Consider the following 22,466-nt stretch of genomic DNA (forward strand, 5'->3'; position numbering starts at 1 on the left):
ATGTCCAAACAAATGTTTAAACAGAAGTCTAAGTTTTAGAGCTTGTTATCCAAATTTGGCATACGTCTCCCCCCTTCCGATCTCCACCAAGCCCCCACTCCTTCTCCACCAATCCCCCCATTCCTTCTCCACCAAGCCCCTCCATTCCTTGTCCACCAAGCCCCCATTCCTTCTCCACCAAGCCCCCCCATTCCTTCTCCACCAGGCCCCCCACTCCTTCTCCACCAATCCCCCCATTCCTTCTCCACCAAGCCCCCCCATTCCTTCTCCACCAGGCCCCCCACTCCTTCTCCACAAATCCCCCCACTCCGTCTCCACCGAGCCATCACAGGTGCGCGTGTGCCATGAATCAGGTTGACTGATTAACTCTTCTCTCAGGAGCAGAACAAGAAAAGCCAGCCTGCGGCCCGCGCTGTGAAACTCTTAGGTAACAAGGGCTGGAGCGCGGCTCACGGCCCCTGGAGCGAGCCCAGGCGAGCAGGCCGTTCCTTCAGGGAAGCCCGGGCGTCCCTGTGGCGAGGTCCCCCCAGGCGTTGTACCCACTCCATGTTCTTATGTAATGACCTGCTACGGGGCCTTCCATTGACTGGTTGGTTAAGTGACTTAACCTCGCTTTTTGCCTCCGCCCCTCATCTGTGAACTAGGGGTTAATGGGCTGTGCGGTGAGCTGAGTTAGCGCATGTAACGCGCCTACACATGCCTGGTAAAGCGAGAACGTCATCCATGTGCACTGCTGTTATTTCGCGGGTTAAGTCCTTGCCGTCCGAGCACGGCCTTCACTTAGGGCTTATTGCGAGTAACTAACTATACGACGAAGGGAAGGGGGTGGCGGGCGTGGGTGCGAAGCCAAGGGCCGCGGGGAGGCCGCCGGGGGACGCACAGAAGGGCGCCTCGGCTCTAAAGCCCGGGGTAACCTTCGGGGTGGTGACCGGGCCGAGCCCGCGCGGGGCGAGGGGCAGGGCGCCCAGAAGCCGCGGCAGGCGGCGTTTCCACGGGCGCCGGGCGGGAGCCCCGCAGTCCGCGTTCCGCGAGCTCCCGAGTGGGCCCCGCGGCCGCAGGCTCCGAGAGGCGGTCGCTGTGCGGGGTGAGCCCGCGCCTCCCGCCTTGGCTCCGGCGGCCGTCGGGCGGGGCGGGGCGCGATCCGATCCCACGCGTCACAGCGCAGACCAGGGGATGCCACCGCGGCGTCCAACCGGGAATTACCGTCACACTCCGGAGGTCGGGCGAGACTCGCGGGGCGGGACGGGGGGGGGGACCCGGCCACCCCCATTGGCTGAGGCTGTCGGGGGGCGGGGTCCCAGGCCGCCTCCGCCGAAACTCGGCTCCTCACCCACCCCGCGGAGCCAGGTGCGCGAGCGGCGAGCGGGCGGGCAGCCGGCCGGGGCCATGGGCGGAGCGGTGAGGCTGCCTCCGGGCGCGCGCTGCCGAGAAGGTGGGTGGTGCGCGAGCCGGGCCCCGGGGGCGTGGGGGCGGTGGGCTCCCCCGGGTACTCGCGGGCACGGGGAGGGCATCCTTCGGCTCTTCATGCGCCCGTCTTGCATGGAGTCAGCCAGTCCCCCAGCCAGTCCCCCAGCCAGGCAGCCGCTGCTTGTGGGAGCGCGGGGCGCCGGCCGCCGCGGCAGAGCCCGGGGGGGTGGGACGGGTGGACGGGACTGCGCGGCGGTCCTTGTAGACTGCAGTGGGCAGAGGCTCGTGACGGGGAAATTCAGGGTGCTGGGCGCAGGCTCCCCTGTGTCGTCTGAGAAAGAAGCTTCCAGAGTCCGCAGTCTACATCGCCGGGGGGTGGGGAGCGTGGGGGGGCGCGGGTGGCGGGTGGCTGGCCCGGGACCCCGCGGAGTCCCGTGTGGCTCCCGGCGCCCAGGTTCACGCGCCCGGGAGGGTCCTGCGCCCTGGACGCCCGGGAGCGCCCGGGCCGCCCACATCCCTCTGGTTGGAGATGAAAGGCCCCGGCCCCCCACCCCCCATCTCGCGCCTCGCTGGCCGTGCAGTCGCTTGTTGGGAGAACTGGGCGCGGTCGCTGTAGGTTTCTCGCTGGGCTGGGGGTTCACCCCCCCCCCCAGGTAGTTACAACACCCGCAGGCTTCCTGCAGCCCCGGGGGCCTGTGAGCCCGGATAAAAGGAGGACGGGGGGCAGGCATGGGGGGCGCATCGCCTGGGAACGGTGTGCATCGCCTGGGAAGGGTGTGCATCGCCTGGGAACGGACTGTTCTCACGGATCCGGGGGAAAGGCGACGCTTCATTACCCGACGGGAGGGGCGCGCGGGAGAGGTTGGCGGGGCCGCGGCCGCCTCCGCTGCCGGCATCGCCCTGCTCTCTCCGCTCCCGGGCCCTCAGCTTGCTCCTGGGGCGGAGAGTTGCTGCTGCTGTTTGTAAGGCAGCGAACCAGTCGGGAGTCAAGACTATGGCGAGAGAGGAACGGGGCACGGAGAGAGAAAACCCCGACCTCCCAAGCTGTTCAGCAGCCGAGGTTTTGGAAGTGGCTTTCAAGGCAGCTGGACCTGGATGTCCTAGACGGTGAGGTCGTGTGGCCCTGGTGGAAGTGACTCCTGAGCCAGTGAGTTAGACCGTGGCTCAGCCGCCGCCTTGTTTACCCAGGGACCTGGAAGGAGGGGTGTGAGTAACACCAGCTCCCCTGCACCTCCCGGATGGGGTTCCTGCTTTGCTAATACATTTAGTTCCAACAGGAGATACTCCAGCTCAGTGCTTACTACCTGGCATTAATTGCGGTAATTAACTGTGTGGGAGACTGGTGGCGAAGACTCAGAATCCACCGTCAGCAGTGGCCGGAAGAGGTTGGGCTTTGGCATCACACTGTCTTCTCGGTTATGATTTCAGCCTCTTTGAGTCTCTGTCTATAAATTGGGAATAACCCTACAGTTTACAGCTGTGAGGGATAGAAGCAGGTGGGATTACATGTGAAGCCTGACAGGGAGTCAAGGCTCAGTTTTAATAAGAGTCCTGTGTACCAGGCATTGGCCTAGGGCTGGTCCTGAGGGATTTGCAAGACAGTCTGGTCCTAGACTTTAGGACCTGGTCCTGGCTCCCATGCAGCTTACTGTGTGGGTGACAGATAATATCCACGAGTGTCATGGATAATGTATTGAGAGAGCTGGGCTGTTCAGACTGGGTGCGCAGAGAAGGCTCCTTAGAGAAAGTAACACACGAGCTGAGACCCAAGTGACAAGGAGTCCATCATAAGAACCGAGGACAGAGCATCCCAGTTGTACTTCCATGCAGAAAAAGTTAACCCCATAGTGTGGTTTTTACTTTTAAAACTACAGATGCTTCGAAAGGCCTTCTAATCCAAAATTATCTCCAAAAAGAAACACATATGAAGGGGTTTTCTAAATTTATGATTTTTATATTATGTCACCTATTCTACAGAATTCTTTCTTTCCTTTCTTTCTTTCTTTCTTTCTTTCTTTCTTTCTTTCTTTCTTTCTTTCTTTCTTTCTTTCTTTCTTTCTTTCTTTCTTTCTTTCTTTCTTTCCCTTCCTTCCTTCCTTCCTTCCTTCCTTCCTTCCTTCCTTCCTTCCTTCCTTCCTTCCTTCCTTCCTTCCTTCCTTCCCCCTCCCTCCCTCCCTCCCTCCCTCCCTTTCTTTTTAAGCCTCACCTGAGGATATTTTTTTCCATTGCTTTTCAGAGAGAGTGGAAGGGAGAGAGAGAGAAACGTCAACATGAGAAAGACACATCAATTGGTTGCCTCCTGCACTCACCCCGCCTAGGGCAGGGTCAAGCCTGCAACCAGGTATGTGCTCTTGACCGGGAATTGATCCTGAGACCCTTCGGGTCCAACTCTCTAACTGCTGAGCCAAACCGGCCAGGGCTGTAGATTTTAATTTGACTCCAATAGGCTTGATTAACATAAAAATATGACACGATAAAAATAGAATGTGAGAAATACACCCATCACCTGTGAAGCACCAACCTCATGAAGGTTATGTGCCAGGGGACACAAAGGACAGAAAGGCTGGGCTGTAGGGAAGACAAACACGAACATCTCAGTGCATCTTCCTGAGAGTTCTGACCTGGTCTGGCAGGAGGGAGAGTTGGAGATGGACATAGATCCAGTGGTTTCTAGAGTTGTCTTTGAGTGTGCCACCTTTCCAGGGTGCAGCTAACTAGCAGAGTGAAAAATTACATAGGTGCTATTTAGAGCTGATTCAGCCTGTCTTCATGGTTTTAAGAGTGGAAAATTAAGGAACTGTGCACTTCTTTAAGAACTGGCAGTATTTCTCTTGTATCAATTAGGACATGTTCCATTTTCATGTATATAATCTTATATTTTTATTATAACCTGTTTTGAAAATTTTATCAGTTTACCCTCACATGTATTAAATTCTGTATTTTTTCCATTTTATGCATTTATTTTAATTTTACTTTATTTTCCCATCACCACTTATCCCCTGTATGCCTCTTCTACCTCCACCCCTCCCTCCCAGCAATCATTACACCATTGTCCATGTCCATGAGTTCTCTGTTTTTTTACTTCTTTGCTCAACCCCTCCACCCCCCACCAGAGCTGTCTGCCTGCTGTCTGTCTATAAGTCTGTCTCTGTTTTGCTTGGTAGTTCAGTTTGTATCACATGGTTTCACTTATATGTGAAATTCTGTGAGTTTTATTAGGTAATAATTATCCTTTTTACAGATACAGAAACCAAGGCCCAGAGAATTGAATAAGGTTTCATATTTAGTGATTGAGCTAAGCACAAAATTACTTGGTCCTTTATTTTTTCTATAGGTGCCCACCCCCATTCTCTGGCCTTTTGGTTAAATGGTATACATTTTAATGATCCTGAGACTTTACTCTTTAAAAACATCCATATCATATACATTTCTCAAAATTCCACCAAATGAATATAACTTTTATTATCAGGACAAGCTGCATTTTCTGCGTAAAATATAGCAGCTTATATGTTGAACTCAAAAAGATTGCCTCCAGATTTTTACTAGAAGTTTAAAAGTACAAGTTGTTTTTCCAGCCTTCCATAGATTTCCTAAGTGCTGAAATTCAAAAGTGCTTAAAGGGAGTAAAGATTCTCCACTAAATGTTCAGAAAACAATCAGCTGTTAATTGCTTAATTTAATATGTAATATAAACTGTATTGAGGTTTAAAAACCTTGATATAAATGCATGCTTATTGAGATATTAGTCTTTTAGTGCTTTTCCTGCATCTTCATTATTTAATCATTTTATTAATTTTAAGGGAATGTTATCTTAACAATTTAGTAACTAACAATGTACAGATTGTAAAGTGAAAACAGCAGTTTATGTGGGAAATCTGATGGTTAATTCTTAGAACTCTTGGCTGCCAAACACACTGATGGTGGGAAGATCTTGTTTAGAGATACAGGTTTTTAACTTTTTGAAAAATCAGTAGTATCTTTCCAGTTTTATTTCGGTTAGTTGAAATAATGGGCTTCTTCCCTAGTGCCATCAAGAGTTGATACGTAGATATGTCTACTATGACTTGATTTCCCAATTTGCTCAAAATCCTTTCTCACCCTTATGCTCCACATTTTCTCTAGGTTATTTCTCATTTCTATGCTGGTCCCCTCATTCCTGTTCATTTGTTTGTGCTCTCACTAAAATAATCAGCTCTGTGAGAACAGAAACCTGTTCACCTGCCCCCTGATCTCTATCTGGGCAGTTCCTAGAACCAGGTGTGGCTCACAGGAAGTGCTGGGGAAGGTCTGCTAAGTGTTGAATAAATGAGAACCTAACGCAATGCTTATGTGGTAGGCGGTCAACAACTGTTTTGTTGAATGAATTAATGAAATAGCTATACGGATGTACAGTGCTGTTAATATATAAAGCCAGAATTCAACTGTAAGAAGTTTGTCTGGCAGGATTAGATAGGGCGATATGATGGAATTTGGTTGAGAAGCTTCTTTAGATTGAGAAGGCAGAGAAGGTCTTTCTAAGGAGGTGGCCTTTTAAGAGAGAGCTCAGTGACAAGGAGGAGCTAGTGTGCCAGCTACTACTTCACTACTCAGGCTAAGTAAGGGTTACTTAAAAGTTTTAAGGTAAAAAGGAACTTAGCCTAAGAAAGGAACAGAAAACAACAAACAAAAAACCCATAGTAACCTGGAGAATATTATGCTAAGTGAAATAAGCCAGGCAGCGAAAGACAAATATCACATGATCTCGCTTATACGTGGAATCTAAAGAACTTAATAAACTGATGAACAGAATAGATTCAATGACATGGAAGCATAGATGAGACTGATGAATGTCAGAGGGATGGAGGAGGGCGGGTGGGTGGAGGGGGAGAGAGTAAAGAATTTATGTGCATATATGCACAACCCAAGGACATGGACAATGGTGGGGAGAGGGATTGGGGAGGGGGAAACAAGGGGGTGGAACAGGTCATTGGGGAGAAAAAGGGACATCTGTAATATTTTAAACAACAATAAAATTAAAAAAAAAAAAAAACACCAAAAAAAAAAAACACAAAAGAAACACCCTTTGCAGACAGAGTAAATCTTGTGACCTTGAAAACTATCTGAAAGCAAGGTTCATAGGGAAGTAAATTATGTGGACATAAAACAAAATCTAGCCAAAAGCAGCAAGGACTCAAAACTTGAAAGATAAAAAGAGTTGAGGGATCAAACATTCTGATATCATTGCCTCATTCATTCCGGATGGCTAAATGGCTCAAAGCAAGTGACCTCTATCTATACCAGCAGGCTGTTCAATCCGACAAACAGAGAAAATGAAAATTTTTTCCCCTCATATGCAATTCCCGGAGTACAGTAAATGCTCAATAAGTGCTTGTGGAAGGAAGAAGAAAGGGGGGGAGGGAAGGAGGAAGAGCTCTGAATAGTAGAAACTTAAAAGGCTGTTTCACAGAAAACTAGATGCTGTAAAAAAAAACAAAAAACAAAAAACCCATAGTAGAGAGTGAGATTGCAGAGATAGCTGGAGGCAAGATCCTGAAGGCCCTTGTAAACTGTTGTGGGAATTGGATTTTTTTCTGAATGAGAAGGGAAGCCGTTGTAGAATTTGGGAAGGAAAAATGACAATGTTGGACCTATTCTTTTTTTCTTTTTAATATATCTTTATTGATTTCAGAGAGAGGAAGGGAGAGGGAGAGAGAGAGAGATGGAAACATCAATGATGAGAGAGTCATCAATCGGCTGCCTCCTGCACGCCCCCCACTGGGGATCAAGCCCACAACCCGAACGGGAATCCAACCGTGATCTCCTGGATCCTAGGTGGATGCTCAACTGCTGAGCCACGCCCAGCTGGGCTGGACCTGCTTTTCGAAAGGCTCATTTCACCTGATCTTGTCCCCTGCTGCTCTTCAACCTAATCTCTCACCCCAGCCAGCCAGTCTGGTTGCAGCCTCTCCCACCCCTCAAGCAAATTCCCGCCTCAAGATTTTTGTTTTCACACTTAGCAGAGAGGTTTTCCATTTAATGTTGTTTTTTTAAAAAGTATTTCTTTATGCTGCTTTTACTATTTTCCATGGCACCCAACATATTATATAGTTATTAGTTCACTTGTCTATCTTATTTCCCCTCAGTAGAATGACTATAAGAGAGCAGGAATGCCCTTTTGTTCCCCCAGTTTTTAGAAGATACCTGACAGATAATAGATATTCAATAAATATTTGTTGAATCAATGAGTGAAAAGATGACAAGAGTTGTTTCAGAGAACGAGAGAGAGAGAGAGATGCAATATAATATCAGAGGTGTGCAAGATTCAAACCATGTAAAACTTTTTTTAAAAAGTCCAGAATTAGGAGCTGAGATTTTGTTATAATTGCAATAAAAAATCATGGGGGACAGAGGGGTGCATTAAGCAGGGGAGTGACATAATCTGATTCACACTGGTTGATATCTGCAGAATAAATTTAAGGGACCCAAAGAAATTTCATTCGTTCTTTGCTTTGCTAATATACATAGGCAGGTTATCAGTTAGCTATTGCTACATAACACACAACCCAAAACTCAGTGGCTAAAACAACAATCATACAGGGTGGGGCAAACGTAGGTTTACAGTTTTTCATAAGGAAAATAATACAATAATAAATAATAATACAATATTAAACTGTGTTTCTTGTACTCACAACTGTAAACCTACGTTTGCCCCACCCTGTATGTCCTGGCTTATGTGCCTGTAGTTAAGCTGATGCCTGACTAATACAGACTGGGTTCCCCTGGGTGTCTCTGCATCAGGCGACCTGTCCACCTGGATTTGGCTCCTTCTGGTGGTGCTGCTGGAGGAAATAGGATTCTTCCACAGTATCACCGAAAATGCATTTCAGGGATACACATATATGAGGATTTGAGGTGTTGTGGCAAGATTTGTTGGAGGAAAAACAAAGGACTGCCCCCAGGTACACCGTGCCCAATGTCTCACCCGTGACCAGGTGGCTCAGCTCCATCTCACTGCGAAAGGAGGCCAGCCTCTGGGGCCACAGGCGCACACTTGTCCCCACCCAGCCCAAGAGGAGGGCCAGGACTCAGAGCTGCAGTGCCGTTAGTCCAGCACAGTCTCTGTTCCCCGGGGGGGGGACGACACAAACACGGGCGCTACGCAGAAGGGTGTTTGTTAAGCTTTCATTATATTTCCCTGGGCTTTGGCGAGAGCAGGCTTTCTCTCACACTATCCAACCCTTTCCTGGGTCTTCCCGGGTTTCTAGCCTTCATCCCACCCAGTCTTTTCCCCAGATTTCCCAGGCCAGACCCCTGCCGTCTATGTTTGCCATTTTGGCTCCTCCTGGGCCTGCCTCCTACTTTTGCTTCCCCCTGGCCTCTGCTGCGCACACCTCAGCAGGGGAGTTTCTCCGGGCTGTTTACCCCTCTCCCCGGGTCGTCTGCGAACTGCCAGTTGTTCCCTGGGGACACTGGAAGGCCGGGGTTTGGGGGAGGACCGGTCCTCTCCTTGGCAGAGGAGGCGGCTGTTCCCTGGAGCGTCTGAAGCTGCCCCTTCCTAGTTAATCAGGCTGAATGACTGATTCCATTTGCTCCTAGCTCCCTGCCTACCCGCTGTAACGGGGGTAAGGTCAGCTCTGTCCCATATGCTTTCATCCCGGGGCTCAGGCTAAAAGGGCAGCAGCTCCTCAGGGAAGCTCTACTCCTGATCAACACAGGGGTTCGAGAGAGTAAACCCAAACACAGTGAATTTGGAGCCTCTCGGCACATCACCTCTGCCAATGTCACCTCTGATGTCCCATTAGCGACCAACTTACTTCCATCCCAATGTCAGGGGCAGAGTACTCAGCCCACATTGTGAGGGTAAGGGGGTGAATGTTTGCTGAATCCAAACTAACCCATAGAATAGATAGTGAGACAACGATTTCCTCAAACTAAAAATATCTTGTAATGATTAAAAATGTAGCTTTATTCAATCATTGACTTCTTAGAAACCAGATATACTATTCTGTGTAATAAACCGGATAATTTAAATTATCCTCTATAAGCAAATTGTACTTGAAAAAATATTCAAAGTATTTTATCTTTGTATATCATTTATAGTAATTTTCAACTGGCTTTGTTTGTACTTTACATTTTCGCTTTCTGAAACAGGAAAAATAGCCTGGGAATTGGGCTCCTTGGTCTTGGTTTGGGCAGTTACATGACTTTGGCAAGTCACTAGTGTCCTGACATCAGTTTCTTTAAAATGTCTTCCACCTACAAGTGCCTATGAATTTAAAGCTGGTCCATCAGCAACATTTATGAGCTACCAGGATCGTCAATAAATTGCTTTTGGGACAAAGATAGCTTATGATCAAACCACCAAGTTATAGTGGCATCTTCAGAATCAAGTCAAACTCCCTCATTTTAGAGAGAAGGAGACTGAAGCCACGAGTGATTACTCAACTTTCCCATCATTATAGACAGTAATAGAGCTGAAGAGAAAAGGCACATGTTCCTACAGGAAAGGTAACATTGTTTTTAAATTATTAAGTTGTGTGTGTGTGTAAGTAAACATTCACACCTGTACACAGAAGATATGTATAAAGTTGAACCACATGAAACTGCTATTTTTGTAGTGTTAAAAATTATCAGATATCAAGTACATATGGCTCAACATAACTGAGAAATTATCAGTACTGTTTGTAAAAGCAAGAACAGTGTAAGTTACCCAAATGCTCACCAACAATAAAACAAAAATTGTGAAATAGTCATACAGTGGGAAAAAAACAAACCCTACAGCCATATGCATCTACATCAATAAATCTCAAAAACAAGCAAGTCACCAGAGAGTATGTACTGTATGATTATATTTTTATATGTGCAAAAAACAGGCAAAACTAAAAAAATCATTTGAAGATATAATTACATATGGGAAACTTTTTCTAAGCAAAGAAATATACAGCAGAAAATCAGGGTGGTACTGATGACCTCTGAGGGGTACTGTTTTTTATTTCTTAATTGTGTGGTTGATTCACTGAGTTTATTATTTTTCTTTGTAACTGACACATTTTTCCTAAATATCAATTACTCAAGATTTAGAAAACTAAATAACAACATCAAAAAAGTAATGTGTGCTCCCTACTGGCAGGAGTATAAATCAGTGCAGTCACTTTAGAGGGCTATTGACAGTGTCTATTAAAATGAAAAATAATGAATGTAATAGATTTTCTTTTGATGTTGAATAAAGTTTGGATTAAATTCCCTGTGTAATTGCTTTGCTCACACAGATCTTAAAAAGCCAGCTCTGATTTGGTGACCTCGCTGCTTCCCCTGGAGCTCTCCGGAGTCCCTCCCACACGTCCTGCCTCCCCCCTCTCTCCCCTTCTGCTCCACACTCCGCACCCCCCCACCCCCCCACCCCCCACCTACCCCCCACCCACCCCCGGCTCACCATCCCCTCCCTCACTCCCTCCCTCAGTCGCATCTGCTGCAGGCTCTCTCCTTAGCATACACCCGAAACATAAAATAATTTCAGTTCTAAGGTCAGTAACTAGACAAGATTTTTATTATTTGTCCTGACATAAAACATGCATCACTAATGTCTGCCACTTACAATGAGAACTTACAAAATGCGGCAAAGATTATGTGTTCCCCCTTAGCACCCTCTGCCCCCACACCCCCTAAAATGTCGGAAACATTTTGCTGTGTCAACAGCTCAAAAAGAATATTGTTTCACTGGAATGAGATCTGCCCACTCTGTTTTCAGAGATGAAGTTTTGGAATGGTTATGTTACTGCAGAGTGAGTGATGCTAACACAGCCATGGAATTCGCTGGAAAGTCAATCGCATGTTTTCTCAGGAATGAAACCAATAGAAATTCTTACTATTAAAAATTACTTTCCATTCTTGGGGTTTAGACGAAATGAACAGTGCTCAGAGCAGGATTGCTAAGGGCTAACTTGTTTGAAAACTTACTGCAGTTCTTACTAGAACAACCTGGCTGAAGATGTGTCAGTGATACAGAATATCCTTAAAGTAATACACTTCTCCTCAGAATATTTAGAAGTTTTGTCTCAGAATTTACCCTGTATCTCTGAATCAAAGTTGATTCATTTTCCAGTTGCAGAGATTTTGTTGTGTTTTGTTTCATTTCAGTTATGGCTTCTTAAGATTTTTGAGATGTAAAACTGATTTTTTTATTGAATTCTAAAATTGTACTCGCTTAATTTTTCTTTGCCCTTTTTTTGTTTTGTTTAGGGTAATTCATAATGGGAAAATATAGCTTTATAATGAAAAAAAGTTGAGAAGACAGTCAAAAAATCTAGTCACAATGTAGGCTGTTGACAGCTTTTCAAGTGGAGGACATTACAAGTTTGCAACATGGTGTAAAATGTTTGCATTTTGTGTTTTAGTGGTTAGCCTCAAAATCCCAAGGTACTTCTGTAATAAGGGGCCTGACCTACTAGATTCTCATGCTTAGCTGCATCGTGTTCTTGAAAAAAGCCTACTGATGGTTTATTCATTTTTCTCTTCGACTCTGTCTTATTTAGGAGAAGGTGGGTTAGTAGACCTGAAAAATCATTCTATCCAGGGAAGTGAAACCCGCTTTCAAACACATTTTCTGAAGTGCACAATTCATACCCCACCAAATGCATTAGATAAATTTCCTGTATCGTGGTGATTTCTGGGCCAGTGGGGTTGCTGTGCCCCTTCCCCGCATTCAGGTGTCGCAGATACTGCTTTCCAGGGGATGGGCGGTGGATGCGCAGGGACCGTGATGAATCGGAGCGCAAGCTAGGTCTCAACAGCTACCTGCTGCTGGAGCAGGTTCCTGTTTTTCTAGAGCAAAGAACCAAGTATTGCCAAGATTTTCCAATTTATAGGAGGAATCCAGACTTTGGTGCACAATCTCTCATATTTAAATGATGACAACTAAAACAAGTTTTTTTTAAAAGTTAAGAACCTGTGTGAGCCAAACTGAACACATGCACAGGCCTGAGGACTACCTGCTGGCACTTCCCTTCATGCAACAAAAAACGGAGTTTTAGTGCCGTCCACTCAAGTTACTCTTTCTTGCAGAAGGGGAGTAAACATGAGTGCTTCTCCCTTTTGTTTGCTGACGTTTCCTTCTTTCCTTCTTTTCCAGGTTACGTGCTGTCTTTGGTCTGTCCGAACTCCTCCCAGGCTTGGTGTGAGATCACGAATGTGTCACAGCTGCTGGCTTCTCCTGTCCTCCACAGGGACCTGAATCCCAGCCTAACCAACTTGAGCATTTCTGCAAATGTAGAAAACAAATACAGTCTTTATGTGGGCCTGGTCCTGGCAGTAAGTTCCAGTATTTTTATTGGCTCCAGCTTCATATTGAAAAAGAAGGGCCTCCTGCAACTGGCCAACAAGGGCGTTACTAGAGCTGGTAAGAAACGGATGCAACTAATGAATTAACGTTTCTAACTGCAGAAATAATCCTACTGTAAGTCAGAATCTGCTGTCTGTTTATTGTAGCTTCTATCTCGATTCTTAGCAGTTCTTTGCCCAGCAGTTTCCAGGACTGAACCAGCTGTGTCTCCTTTAGGGAAAGTCTAAAATCTTGCTTCAGGAGGTTTAGAGTGTAGTATGGGTTCTTCTTTTCATAGCTTTATTCTGCAGTCTCAGGCACCAAAGTCAGATCATATATGCTCCTGCTTGAAACACATCAGTGGCTTTCTTTGCAGAGCTCAGGATACAATCTAATATCTTCCCACAGACTCTGACCTCCTGCATGAATTGGTCCTGGCCACCTCCCAGCTTCATCTTCTGCTACACTCCCAGGCATGTACTTTTCTCTGGTTCCTGGAATATGCTAAGTTCTTCCCCACCTCCAGGCCCTTCCCCTTGGCCCGGAACTCTTCTCTCCCTGCCCTTCTTTTGACTGACTCATCCTTGAGGTCTCAGCTTAAGTATCATCACCAGAAGGGCTTCCTTCACCATTCTCTCTGGGCAGGTGTACCCCACCAGCATGCTCTGCTATTCTGTGTCACTGCACTAACGCTTTCCTTCATTGTACCTAGAATAACTTGTCATTGGACACTTACTATTTATTGTTATCAGTGGGTTCACTTATTTATTGATAGTAGATTCACAAGAACAGGAGCCTTCCCTAGCATAGTGTTTTCCACCTAGTAAATATTTGTTAAATCAAATGGATAGCAATACAGTTAGTTTGCTGTTAATACTGACATTTCACAGGCTGAATAGTTCTGCCTGAATCTACTTCATCAACCATGAATTTCATATTCATTCATTCTTGTCAAGAATATTATAACAGAGCTAAATATCAGTCTAAGGTTCATATGAAAAAATAAATGACTGCAAATTGTGCAAAAAAGTTTATAGAGTGTACTATTGAGGGGAGATTTGCACCATCAGAAAATAAAACATGATATAATGCTATCTTAATTTTAAAAGACAAAATAATAAAAGATAATTAAAAACTTATACGGGGAACCAAGTACATACAACAATTTAATGTGTGAGTTTTTAAAGTGCCATTTCAATCCACTGGAGAAAGGATGTATTATTCATTCAAAAGTATTGAAAAAATTGGCAAAAATTAGAGGAGAAAAATATAAAAGTTCTACCCTATACCATTCATCAAAATAAATTCTACATAGTTTAGAGTTAAATTTAAAATAAAAAATTTAAAAAAATAAATAAATAAAAGAAGGTCTTTCTAGGCATAAAGATAAAGGAAGAAACTATTCTATATAAAGAAAGAGATTATCTGGATTGACAAAAAAAAAATCCTATCTGGAAACGCTTTTAACTAAACAACTAATATAATATAATAGAAAGTGTTAGAAGATCTTTGGAAATGGCCAAGTGCATGAGCTGAAAGACTGGCTGTACTGACGTGGCCTCAATCCTTGCCTTTTCCAACCATATTTCAGTACCTAGAAGTCCATTCTCCAAACCTTCTTCCTTTACTTTAAAACTTAATTTTAATTTTTATTCTTTTCCTAGGTCAAGGTGGACATTCTTACCTCAAGGAATGGCTGTGGTGGGCAGGATTACTCTCAAGTAAGTCCTTAGAAGTCCTTTGCTTGTAAAAGGATAAGTAAGTTGCGTGGAATTGTTCAAAACTGATTAATTTAGCTTCCTGGTAAGGATGGCATTCAAGTCTAGGAGCTCTTTTTCAGATATAACATATTGTCTTACATATAAAATAAGTCATACGTATTTCAAATTAATCTTTACCCCCCTTCCCCACCCCCATGTTCTCAATACTGCCTTGGACTGCAAAGGGAAAAGCCAACATTTGAAATATTATATTTTATCACAAACTTCTCCTTCTCATTCTGTTCTCCATAACAATGGAAGGAAACGCTTCACATCCCCCTTCCCCAGCTCTGATTTCAAATCTGAGACTATTCTAGCTGCATGTTTTCTCCTTAGAAAATTAGTGCATTCTCCCAAACATGGAAATATCCAAGTCCCCTCTGGCTGCTCAGCCCTGAGCAAACAGAGCAGCAATTTTCCCCCGGTGCGCCCCAAGAATGTTTAAAACACCCAGTACCTGACTCTTTAGGCAGGGCGCTGGCCTCTTTTCCCTTAGATTGTCAAAAAATGACAACAGTCAACACAACAGCAGCCATCGGGTGTGAATGGGTCAAAATCATACCTATTTTTTCTGTCAGAGCGGCAAAAAATATAATATTTTGTGTGTGTGTGCCACAGCATTTCAGTAATTAGCGTATGTGTGCCGCAAGGTGGAAAAGGTGGAAAGTCACTGACACAGAGAGAAGATGAAGGTGGTCAGCACTCCCCTTCCTCCTGGGCCTGCTCTGAGGATTAAGTGGGACTCTGTAGGAGGGAAAGCCCTTTCTAAATGCTAGGTGATGTCCAAATAGAAGGCACTTGTCTCCCTCAGGCCCCTCTGTAGAGTTCCACCTGCCTCCTAACTCCTGTGAATTTCTTAAAGCCCAAACCCAGACCTTCCAAAGGTGGGACCTCATACGTCGCAGTTTCACACCACTTGCCAGTCATCTCCCTCTGCAGCCAGAAGCCGAAAACCTCCATTTATTGCCCGCACCACTCCAGTGTTTGTGAGATATTGTTATCAGGAAGAATTGGCATGCTTTTCTTTAACAAACGGTGGAATCTAAAAAGATGATGAATAAAAATAATTCACATTTGTACAGCCCTTTCTTTTCCTGGGAAGTCCTCTATAAAAATAAAAATACAAAATATTCAAGAAAGCTTAATATCCTGAGAAAACTGCCATCGCTCTTATGAGAGCAGTCTCCTAATTGTTTCTCCTTGTCTTACGACGTCTCCCTAAAGCTAAGTAGTCCGGTACCTTTGGCTGGGGGCGTGGGGCTGGGGCATAGCAGCCAGAGGGGAAAAGAAAAAGCGTGCTGGTCTGGTGCCTTATCTGTTCCAGAGCTTTCTCTACAATAAGCTTGTTCGGCGTAGTTTGCCAGCGTGAAATACTACATTCCATGGGCAACTGTTCAGTTGTGACCCATGAGAACAATTTGGCTCCAATACCAGGGCCCAGCTCTTAGAGGAATTTTCTCTCTCTAGAAGCTGTTTGCATCACAGTAGCTCACAGAAGTTTAGAGTTCCTCAGCTGAGACAGGCATTGCTGGAGCACATGGTTATGACTTCAGCAAGCTGCATGGGTCTCCCTGAGCTATGGAGACAGTGTTGCATGCTTGTAGGTCATCTGCAATTCAGAGATGCCTGTCTACATGGGCCTGTGGTGGACACGTCTGGCTGTCCCCTGTCTACGCAGTAGGTCTCTACAAGGCATTCCAGTTTTACAAGCTGTTTTATTATTAATTTGCATAATGCAGTGGTACCTCGGTTTTCCAACATCTCCGCTGGCAAACATTTCAGTTTATAAATACCGTAAACCCGGGAGGAAATGCTTCGGTTTTCGAACACGCCTGGAAAGTCGAACACGCCACACGGCTTCCGCTGAGTGCAGGATCCTGAGGCCTAGCTGTCGGCTGTTGATCCCTCAGTTTTCGAACATTTCAGAGCTTGAATGGGCTCCAGGAGATCACTTTTGAAAACCAAGGCACCACTGTAATAGGTATTCTCAAGCAAACAGACAAATTCTGTGCTTACTTCAAAGCTACTTCTACTAGATTTCATCAGAGTGACCATATATGTTTCTGGTACTGAAATAGCTAAACTCTTAATTGAAAGTCATTTAAAATGTGTATCCATCACCACTTTTTGTGTTAGTTGAGCTTGTGTCACCAAGTAATTATGGTTTATCTGCATCCCTGATTATGGTTAATCTGCATCTCTCCCTCCCTCCCTAAAAAAAGTTAATTATTCCTTTTTTGCTTAAATTATCAGTGTCTTTGGAATCATAGTCTACTGCTTCGCATCTGTCATTTGTGTTTTCTGACTAACGAGTCCATCTTTTATATTAATACCACTGCTTGCTTTCCAGTGGGAGCAGGAGAGGCTGTGAACTTTGCAGCGTATGCTTTTGCACCTGCCACGTTGGTCACACCACTGGGAGCGCTCAGTGTTCTCATCAGGTACGTGAGCAATAAAGAGCTTGAATTCTGTAGGGATTTTAAAACCATGATGAACTTAACTCTACAGGAAATATATTGCTAAGCATATCTCAAAACAAAATTTAAAAATCACAGAAATAATTTGAGATGACTATACAATAAATTTTAGGAGAAGTAGGAAATAGGTTGCCTTATTGTTATTTAGAAAACCTGTAAGAGAGTGAACCTGGTTTCCTGCTAACCTAAAGTAACTGTGTGTTATATTTGTGACGATTCAACAAAGCCTAGCAGATTTTTTTTCTCTGTCACCTGAACAAATTGCCACAGCCCTTTCAATATTCCCTGTTGTCATAGTGGTTAATGGCCATTGCTGTTAGAGGGATTTTAAAAAGGATGGTGTCTGGGTTAAATTTCAACTCTTGCTGAAAGTCTTGCATCGTCTGCTGGGCACTTCTGTTTGGAGGTCTCTTCGTTTCTTTTAGTACTGGGAACAGGAATAATTTCCAATTCATAGAATGTGGATCTGATATTTCTGAGTTGGTCTTTATTATGATCCCAAATAAATGTGGCCAATGAGCCCATGAACTCTTATTTTGTAGCTAAGCAACGATTTTGTCTGTCTTTTCCTTTTATCTCCATTCACTATCCACTTCTGATAGAAAGATGATGACTGGGCCTACCCACTTCTTTTCACCTTCTTTGTAGGATTGTTTTGAGAATTCAGTGAGCCAAACACTTGAAACACTAAAACACTGTCTGCACAATGAATGGCATCTATTAGTAGCAGCGGTGTTTTGGCTGAGGCTGCAGTCCTCACAAGTGGCCACACGGTGACGACTCTTGGAAAGCACCTGGTAACTGACCAGTCTTGGGTGCAAATGGGTACTGGTGCTATCCTGTGGGAATGCCAGGGCATCAAGGGAAGGAGGCTAGTGTGTAGGAGCCACAGCACGCCTGCTGGTGAAGCAGCAGGATGCACCGTCTGGTGTCCATGGTGGTGCCAACCTGGAGCTACCTGAGGCTATGGCAACCAAAGTGCTGGGAGCATTGGATAGGTGAAAGTATCGGGGCAGTAGCAGCTGGTAAGAAAATATTTCAATACTTTGACAACCCATATGGTTGTACTTATGTGTACTAGCTAAATATCACCCCTGAGCAGAGTAATTCTCCTTTCAGCATATATCTTTCCTTGAAGTTTTCATGAGCATGCGTATTCTAAATGTGTCATGCCAGTAAGATGTAAAAGATGGGAAAATTGAAAATGGATTGAGTGGACCCTCTTTAAAAGGTCATGGGAAGTTGAGAGGGGTATAGAATGTCTATTTTAACCCTTTAGATATAAAGCAGTTAAGCAGATTTGATGGACCATCATTCCTGAGTTTTAAAATTAGTCAGGGTTTTCAATATCACGTAGCACGTTCAGATCAGTTGACTGGGATACAGAGTGGCAGGTGCCACAGTGTGACTTCTGAGCTACTATGGAATCAAATGGGAATTGAACAAGAGTGATTTATTTTTCTTCTCCCAACAGCGCAATATTGTCTTCCTATTTTTTAAATGAGCACTTGAACATTCATGGGAAAATAGGCTGCATATTAAGTATATTGGGGTCAACTGTGATGGTTATCCATGCTCCACATGAAGAGGAAGTCGCTTCTTTGCATGACATGGAAATGAAATTGCGAGACCCAGGTCTGTGATTCTACCAAAAGCAACACTTACTCCACTTTCCACAAATTCTGCTCCACTTTCTCTCTTCATCAAATGAATTTGTAATAGTATCATAATAGGCTTCCTACAAGCCAAGTCATGGGTTGTGAGACAGTTAGGATTCACTGAGTATTACAAGTCTTCTGAAAAGGTGACACAACTTACTTTTGAGTCCACACTTCCCCCTACCCAGTGAAAGGAAGACATGAGGAGAGGAGAGGTGAAAGACTTATGTTCTAACCCAAATTTGGTCACTCTCTGAAAATAAAAAAGTCAATCAGACAGTATCTGCCATGCCTCATAGTAGTCTCTGTGAGATTCAAATGACACGTTTGGGAAGGTCCCATTGTAAAATATCGAGAGCTATGCAGTCAAGTGTTGTTGTTTTCATTTTATCTCACTTCCCTTTCTGAAACACCTGTGCTCCTAAACTCATAACTAATAAGACTTCACCAAGACATGAGCCTCTGAGCATTTTCTGAAGTCTAATTCTTTTCTCTTCCTAACAGGATTCATAACCTTTGCCGTGATCATTACCACGATTGCCTTGGTGCTGATTTTAATTGTGGCTCCCAAGAAAGGGCAGACCAACATATTGGTCTACATCGCTATCTGTTCGTTGATCGGAGCGTTTTCAGTTTCTTCTGTGAAGGGCCTGGGAATTGCCATTAAGGAACTCTTGGAATGGAAGCCAGTTTACAAGAACCCCCTGGTCTTTGTTTTGCTGGCTGTACTTGTCCTTTCAGTGACGACACAGATTAACTATCTCAATAAGGCACTGGACACCTTTAATACATCTCTTGTCACTCCCATTTACTATGTGTTCTTCACGTCCATGGTCGTGACTTGCTCTGCCATCTTATTCCAAGAATGGTACGGCATGAAAGCTGGAGATGTCATCGGGACCCTGAGTGGGTTCTTCACCATTGTCAGTGGCATCTTCCTTCTACATGCTTTCAAAAACACTGACATTACCTGGAGTGACCTGACGTCCACGACTCAGAAAGGAGTCGCCTCTCTGAATGGCAGTGATGACAAGTATGTCTTACTAGACAATATAGAATGTTCGACCTTGGGATACGAGGATGACATCACCTTGTTTAGCAGGACTCGTGAGTGATCAAAGCCTCTACAAACCCTGAACTTGAACCAATAAGAGACACTTGGTGAGGAGAAGGGATACCTGATTCTTGGAAGAACTATTAGGAAAGCCGACATTTTAAAAGTTCTAACTAATAATTTAGATGTGAGGCCAAATAAAAAATGCCTTCATTTTTGGCCATCACATTTGAAAATCAAGATTTTTATCATCCTCCAGAAGACTTTTGCTGTTTCTGATTTCTGCAAACTTGAAATAGTCCCAAGTATAAAAGAAGTCAGAGTAATCTCTTCCTTCTGGCCACACGATATTTGACCCTGCCAGGTGGCTCTTCATTTCATCGGCTGCTCTTCTCAGTCTCATAGTAATTCACAGATAAACTTAACTGTGTGCTATAAGCAGAGTATCAATCATTCTCTGATGAGTCATAGTTTCAAATTATTGAAATTGAGAAGTGAGGTCACTGATGCTTTTCCTCCCCTCCACAACTTCATTTATCTAAACAGATAGCTGAAGGGTAGAGTGTTAAAGAGAAAAATAGGTCTGCTCTGGAAATCTCTTTGTGTGTTAGAATGCCAAGACATTGGTCTCTGAAGAGTTTATGAATTGTAATTGATTGACATATCATAGAAGTTTATTACCAATTAAAAAGGGGAGAGTGGCCCTAACCTGTTTTTGTCTCAGTGGTTAGAGCATCAGCTCAGGGACTGGAGGGTCTCGGGTTCGATTCCTGACAAGGGCATGCACCTTGGTTGCAGGCTCAATCCCCAGCCCTGGTCAGGGTGCATGCTGGAGGCTACCAATTGATGTGTCCCTCTCACATCAATGTTTCTCTCTCTCTCTCTCTCTCTCCCCCTCCCACTCTCTGAAAAGCAATGGAAAAAAATCCTCAGGTGAGGATTTTAAAAAAAAAATGGGGAGGGGAGAATGGAGGAGGGAAATATTTTATACCTTAAGTAAATGAAGCAATTTTTTTTCTCTTTACTGAAACAAACACAAATTATTGTATTCATAAGTTCTTTTAACTCAAACCTGAACAACATAAGACAAAATTGAGTTTCTGGAGAAGTCCAGGTGAATTCAATTTTGGAATTCCTTGTATTCATTTTGTTCCTTTATTTTACTATTATTCCAAAGGTTATTTTTCTTACTGACGTGGAGACTTTTGTAAAGTAATTGCTACATTATTTTAGGATTATATTGTAAATCTCTGTTTTTCTCAAGTGTTTAACTCCCAAAGGATGAGTTTTCCACAGACTGTTTGGAAACAACTAGAAAAACCTTTCTGAAAAACCTAAATGAGTTATCATAATCATTCTCTTGAAATTTGGCACTTTCAGGTCTATTAAGGAAATTATAATTAGCTCAAACCTTTCAGAAAATATATATATCCTACCACAATAAGTGGTAGATTGTCTTTTTCTGTTGAATTACCCTGACCACATTTTCTGTACATTTAATTGATAAGTGTTTTAGAATAATAAGAAAGGAGTTAACTTCCTAGAAAACAAGCTATTAAGACCTCAGGGACTACATTTTGTGTATTAAAATTTACATAAAATGGTCCTGTGTCCAAGTGCATGGAGGGAATAACACTTTTGGTGGTCTTTACTGTTTATGGACAGATTTCTGATCCCTCATTGACTTAAAGGAAAAGGAGAAGTTAGCTGTCTTCTAAACTTATTTCCCTCAAAACAAAACAGAACAAAACTCCTAACCAAAAAAAGCTTGACATTCAAAAAACAAAAACCCTCGGTTAACTGGATTTTTCTGTTCTGTCATCAAATTCTGCAGTTTTGTTTGTTTGTAATCTAGCTCAGCTCTACCCTAGGTAATAATAGTAAATTCTGTTATTCAGAATTCTATTAAACTGCCGTTAGCATTCCCCCAGTCCTGCTGAACTAGGACTGATGTCACGGTGATGACCTGAGATGATTGCCAAGCCCCAAAGTGCTGTTATTGTCTCTTCTGCACAGTTCAGTGTTGAGTGCGAGTCGGTGTATTTTAAATTTTTTTAAATTGATAATCCATGGAAGGTACATGGGTTGCTACCTCAGGTCAAATATGTGTTTACTCTGTTGACTGCTGTTTCACTTTAATTGTATATCAGATATATAAGCTATGAACACAAACTTGTAAGAAAAGGTAGTGTTTGAAAAATGTAGAAATTCTTTTAAAGGTTTTCCTTTTTCTATTGAAAACTTTATTGGTTTCTCCAGGACACTTTCTTGGTGAGGAAATTAATGGCATCCAACCTGAAGCTGTAAATTTTAGAGTCAGATATTTCTTAAATGTCACCTGTTAGAAAACTTTGCCCTTGGTGTATGGTGTTCAGGTTGAAGGCTCTTGGAACACAGGAACCATGTGTACCCTGGGTTGGAAAATAGACTGGTGTTGACACATATGCCCAGGAGAAGGACAGAAAAATTTAACAAGTTGAAATATGTTGAGAAGCAGTAAAATATTTTAAATACTCTTAAAAATTCCTGGTGGGTGTATGCATTGAAAAACCAAAATGTTATTACAAACCTCAAACTCAGAATAATTTTTTCCAAATGAGAATATATTGTTGCCCTAGCTGGTTTGGCTCAGTGGTTAAAGCACCTGCCTGCAGACTGAAAGGTCCTGGGTTCGATTCCAGCCAAGGGCACGTACCTCCGTTGCAGGTTTGATCCCCAGAAGCAACCAATCCATGTGTCTCTCTCACATTCATGCTTCTTTCTCCGTCTCTCTATATATCTTCCTTCCACTCTTTCTCAAAAGCAACGGAAAAA

The 22,466-nt window shown here is 43.9% G+C and overlaps 1 protein-coding gene across 1 annotated transcript; it reads left to right on the forward strand.

Moving 5' to 3' along the window:
* Positions 1-1,339: 1,339 nt before the first annotated feature.
* Positions 1,340-21,429, forward strand: NIPAL1 (NIPA like domain containing 1). Its single transcript, XM_081152512.1, has 6 exons — positions 1,340-1,432; positions 12,515-12,781; positions 14,368-14,424; positions 16,814-16,904; positions 18,415-18,575; positions 19,103-21,429. Exons 1-6 carry the CDS (start codon positions 1,387-1,389, stop codon positions 19,711-19,713), a joined length of 1,233 nt encoding a protein of 410 aa, XP_081008638.1. The 5' UTR covers positions 1,340-1,386; the 3' UTR covers positions 19,714-21,429.
* The last annotated feature ends 1,037 nt before the right edge of the window (positions 21,430-22,466 follow it).

The sequence above is a fragment of the Miniopterus schreibersii genome (genome assembly GCF_964146895.1).
Source record: "Miniopterus schreibersii genome assembly, chromosome: 1".
NCBI lineage: Eukaryota > Metazoa > Chordata > Mammalia > Chiroptera > Miniopteridae > Miniopterus > Miniopterus schreibersii.

What these genes read in the sequence shown, in the direction of transcription:
- NIPAL1 (XM_081152512.1), top strand. Translation starts at nt 1,387, where the DNA reads ATGGGCGGAGCGGTGAGGCTGCCTCCGGGCGCGCGCTGCCGAGAAG. An exon ending in GGGCGCGCGCTGCCGAGAAG is followed by an intron (nt 1,433 to 12,514) that starts GTGGGTGGTGCG and finishes CTTCTTTTCCAG; the next exon opens with GTTACGTGCTGTCTTTGGTC. An exon ending in GTGGGCAGGATTACTCTCAA is followed by an intron (nt 14,425 to 16,813) that starts GTAAGTCCTTAG and finishes CTTGCTTTCCAG; the next exon opens with TGGGAGCAGGAGAGGCTGTG.